This window comes from Oncorhynchus masou, chromosome 29, assembly GCF_036934945.1.
Source record: "Oncorhynchus masou masou isolate Uvic2021 chromosome 29, UVic_Omas_1.1, whole genome shotgun sequence".
Taxonomy (NCBI): domain Eukaryota; kingdom Metazoa; phylum Chordata; class Actinopteri; order Salmoniformes; family Salmonidae; genus Oncorhynchus; species Oncorhynchus masou.
This window is the reverse complement of record NC_088240.1, coordinates 16415670-16419713: the sequence shown is the minus strand read 5'-3', so window position 1 is coordinate 16419713 and position 4044 is coordinate 16415670. Positions and strand designations below refer to the sequence as shown.

The 4044-nt window shown below is 47.9% G+C and overlaps 1 protein-coding gene across 1 annotated transcript in view; it reads left to right on the top strand.

Moving 5' to 3' along the window:
* The window catches only part of LOC135521117 (sushi-repeat-containing protein SRPX-like), a 7422-nt gene extending 3805 nt beyond the window's left edge, over positions 1 to 3617 (top strand). Inside the window, exons 6-8 of the mRNA XM_064947055.1 lie at positions 899 to 1032; positions 3094 to 3215; positions 3360 to 3617. Coding sequence (XP_064803127.1) covers positions 899 to 1032; positions 3094 to 3215; positions 3360 to 3540 — 437 coding nt within the window. The 3' untranslated portion in view covers positions 3541 to 3617. The remainder of the gene's footprint in view (positions 1 to 898; positions 1033 to 3093; positions 3216 to 3359) is intronic.
* The last annotated feature ends 427 nt before the right edge of the window (positions 3618 to 4044 follow it).

Here is a 4044-nt window from a genome sequence, read left to right as displayed (position 1 = left end):
GTGACACATACTTATGTGGGTTATTTAAGCAATAAGGCCCAAGGGGGTGTGGTATATGGCCAATATACCACGGCTAAGGGCTGTTCTTTTGCACAATGCAACGCGGTGTGTCTGGATACAGTCCTTAGCTGTGGTATATTGGCCATGTACCATAAACCCCTGAGGTGCCTTATTGCTGTTATAAACTGGTTACCAACGTAACTAGAGCAGTAAAAATACATGTTTTGTCATACCAGTGGTATATGGCCTGTAATATACTGGGTGGTTCGAGCCCTGATTGCTGACAGCCGTGTTATATCAGACTATATACCACGAGTATGACAAAACATTTATTTTTACTGCTCTAATTACATTGGTAACCAGTTTATAATAGCAATAAGGCACCTCTGGGGTTTGTGATATATGGCCAATATACCACAGCTAAGGGCTGTTCTTAGGCACGACACAACACAGAGTGCCTGTATACAGCCGTGGTATATTGGCCATATATCACAAACCCCAGAGGTGCCTTATTGTTATTATAAACTGGTTACCATATACCACACCCCCTCATGCCTTATTGCTTAAATATACCACGGCTGTCAGCCAATCAGCATTCACGGCTTGAACCACCCAGTTTATAATGTCTAATAGAGGTGTATTATACTTCTATTGTATTGTGTAATATAGTGACAATTCACATAGCACTTCTTATACACTCTGGGTAATTGGCTAACAATGTTTCTAGCAACAAGACCAGTACAGAGTAAAACAGCAATGAAATAAATAAAAACATTTTTTTTATTGTCAATTGCAATTCAAGTGTTTCAAAAAATAACATAATTTACGTTCATAAAATGTAATGATGTGATATGATGAAATGGTATATCGTGTTTTATTATGTCATGTCATGTCACAGCTATGAACATCAACGTGGGGGTGCGTACGGCCTCAGGTCTGCTGGACCAGTTCTATGAGAAACGACGCCTCCTCATCATCTCTGCTCCCACTGCTGCAAATCATTACTACAGGTTCCAGATGACTGACCTACAGGTGAGGGAGAGAGGGATGGAGGGATAGAGGGATAGAGGGAGGGATGGAGGGATGGAGGGATGGAGGGATAGAGGGAGGGATGGAGGGAGGGATGGAGGGATAGAGGGATAGAGGGATAGAGGGATAGAGGGAGGGATGGAGGGAGGGATGGAGGGATGGATGGAGAGATACATGGAGAGGAAGGGAGAGAGGGAGGGATGGAGGGATAGAGGGATAGAGGGAGGGATGGAGGGATAGAGGGATAGAGGGAGGGATGGAGGGAGGGATGGAGGGATGGATGGAGAGATACATGGAGAGGAAGGGAGAGAGGGAGGGATGGAGGGATAGAGGGAGGGATGGAGGGATAGATGGAGAGGAAGGGAGAGTGGGAGGGATGGAGGGATAGATGGAGAGGAAGAGAGGGAGGGATGGAGGGATAGAAGGAGGTATGGAGGGATAGATGGAGAGGAAGGGAGAGAGGGAGGGATGGAGGGATAGAGGGAGGGATGGAGGGATAGATGGAGAGGAAGGGAGAGAGGGAGGGATGGAGGGATAGAGGGAGGGATGGAGGGATAGATGGAGAGGAAGGGAGAGAGGGAGGGATGGAGGGATAGAGGGAGGGATGGAGGGATAGATGGAGCAGAAGGGAGAGAGGGAGGGATGGAGGGATAGAGGGAGGGATGGAGGGATAGATGGAGAGGAAGGGAGAGTGGGAGGGATGGAGGGATAGATGGAGAGGAAGAGAGGGAGGGATGGAGGGATAGAAGGAGGTATGGAGGGATAGATGGAGAGGAAGGGAGAGAGGGAGGGATGGAGGGATAGAGGGAGGGATGGAGGGATAGATGGAGAGGAAGGGAGAGAGGGAGGGATGGAGGGATAGAGGGAGGGATGGAGGGATAGATGGAGAGGAAGGGAGAGAGGGAGGGATGGAGGGATAGAGGGAGGGATGGAGGGATAGATGGAGAGGAAGGGAGAGAGGGAGGGATGGAGGGATAGAGGGAGGGATGGAGGGAAAGATGGAGATGAAGGGAGAGAGGGAGGGATGGAGGGATAGAAGGAGGCATGGAGGGATAGATGGAGAGGAAGGGAGAGAGGGAAGGAGGACAGAGGAGAGGGAGGGACAGAGGGATAGAGGGAGGGACAGAGGGAGAGGGAAGGAAGGAGAGTGGGAGAGAGAGAGCGAGAGAGAGATAGAGAGGCGAGAAAGGCTGAGGGAAAGAGGAGAAAGGCTGAGAGAAAGGAGAGACTGAGTGGGAGAAAGGAGAGACTGAGTGGGAGAAAGGAGAGACTGAGTGGGAGAAAGGAGAGACTGAGTGGGAGAAAGGAGAGACTGAGTGGGAGAAAGGAGAGACTGAGTGGGAGAAAGGAGAGACTGAGTGGGAGAAAGGAGAGACTGAGTGGGAGAAAGGAGAGACTGAGTGGGAGAAAGGAGAGACTGAGTGGGAGAAAGGAGAGACTGAGTGGGAGAAAGGAGAGACTGAGTGGGAGAAAGGAGAGACTGAGTGGGAGAAAGGAGAGACTGAGTGGGAGAAAGGAGAGACTGAGTGGGAGAAAGGAGAGACTGAGTGGGAGAAAGGAGAGACTGAGTGGGAGAAAGGAGAGACTGAGTGGGAGAGTAGGTCCAATTCTGCTTATTGAGTGCCGCAGCAGAATGTGTGTGTTTGAAGTGGTTGTGCTGACGGGGTGTGTTGTGCCACAGTTCCTGCTCAACAGAAAATGTCATGGCGCAGAGTAAAAAAGGCCAGTGCTCTCTTTAAATTCGGGCTGTTTGGAGGGTTCTCTGGCATAAAAAGCTATTAAATTGCAGTGGCCTTTAAAAGGCCTGACCTTTAAAAGTGTCACGAAGGAAGTGACTCTTGTCATATGCTGTGAGTCATTTCAAACTCGCCTTTAACTGTCCAGGTGATTCAGTGAAACGTCTATGTGAGTGCATTTTCATGTTCTGTGCTAGTGTGCTAGTGTGTGTACAATGTTATTTGTGTGTTTATGATATTAATGGCTGTGTGTGTGTGTGTGTGTGTGTGTGTGTGTGTGTGTGTGTGTGTGTGTGTGTGTGTGTGCTTTTGTGCATGCATGTTCCAGCATGCCCAGTGTGGTCTGGACCTCAGGCATGTGACAGTGATTGAGCTGGTGGGGATTTACCCCGCACAGATCGGCCGTATCCGCCACAGACTTATCCCTCCAGGGTTGGCCTTACAACTCAGGTACACACACACACACACACATACACACACACACACACCATCATCATTCATAACAAACCTACAACTAATTTTCACAGCATTCTTCAGACTGACCATTGTGTGTTAAGCCTTGACTTGATGGAAGTGTTGATGTCTGTTGTCTAGGTTACTGCTCCAGATCTCCCATAATAACTTCAACATAGTGATGATTGACAAGCAGGGGATGGACAGGGAGCGCTACACGTACCCCATCACCTCCGCCCAGATCTTCACCACCATTGACACATGGCAGGGACGCGTAGATGAGATGGTGCAGCAGCAGGAGGCAGGCCACACCTGCCAGTAGTACAACAACCAGAATCATATAGAGAAGTGGGGCCAGGTTTTACAACTGCTGCCATGTTAGCGTCTTCATTCTTGCTGTAAACAATCATAACAGAGCAGTGTTTTATGTTTATTAACAGACATTTTTATTTGGGATAATTATGTGTATCCAAGTCTGTACTGTGTTGTGGTGTCAACAAATTGCATATCTGCTTTCACTGGACATCTTCACAGGTTTAGAAAACGTTCAGCATAAGGTGGAAGCGTAAATATTCAACGGCTATGGAAGAGAAAGGGCCGCTTTGGTTCAGACAATGCACATTAGCCCAACTCTCTCTCTCATATATATATATATATACATACATGTATATACAGTGCCTTGCGAAAGTATTCGGCCCCCTTGAACATGGCGACCTTTTGCCACATTTCAGGCTTCAAACATAAAGATATAAAACTGTATTTTTTTGTGAAGAATCAACAACAAGTGGGACACAATCATGAAGTGGAACGACATTTATTGGATATT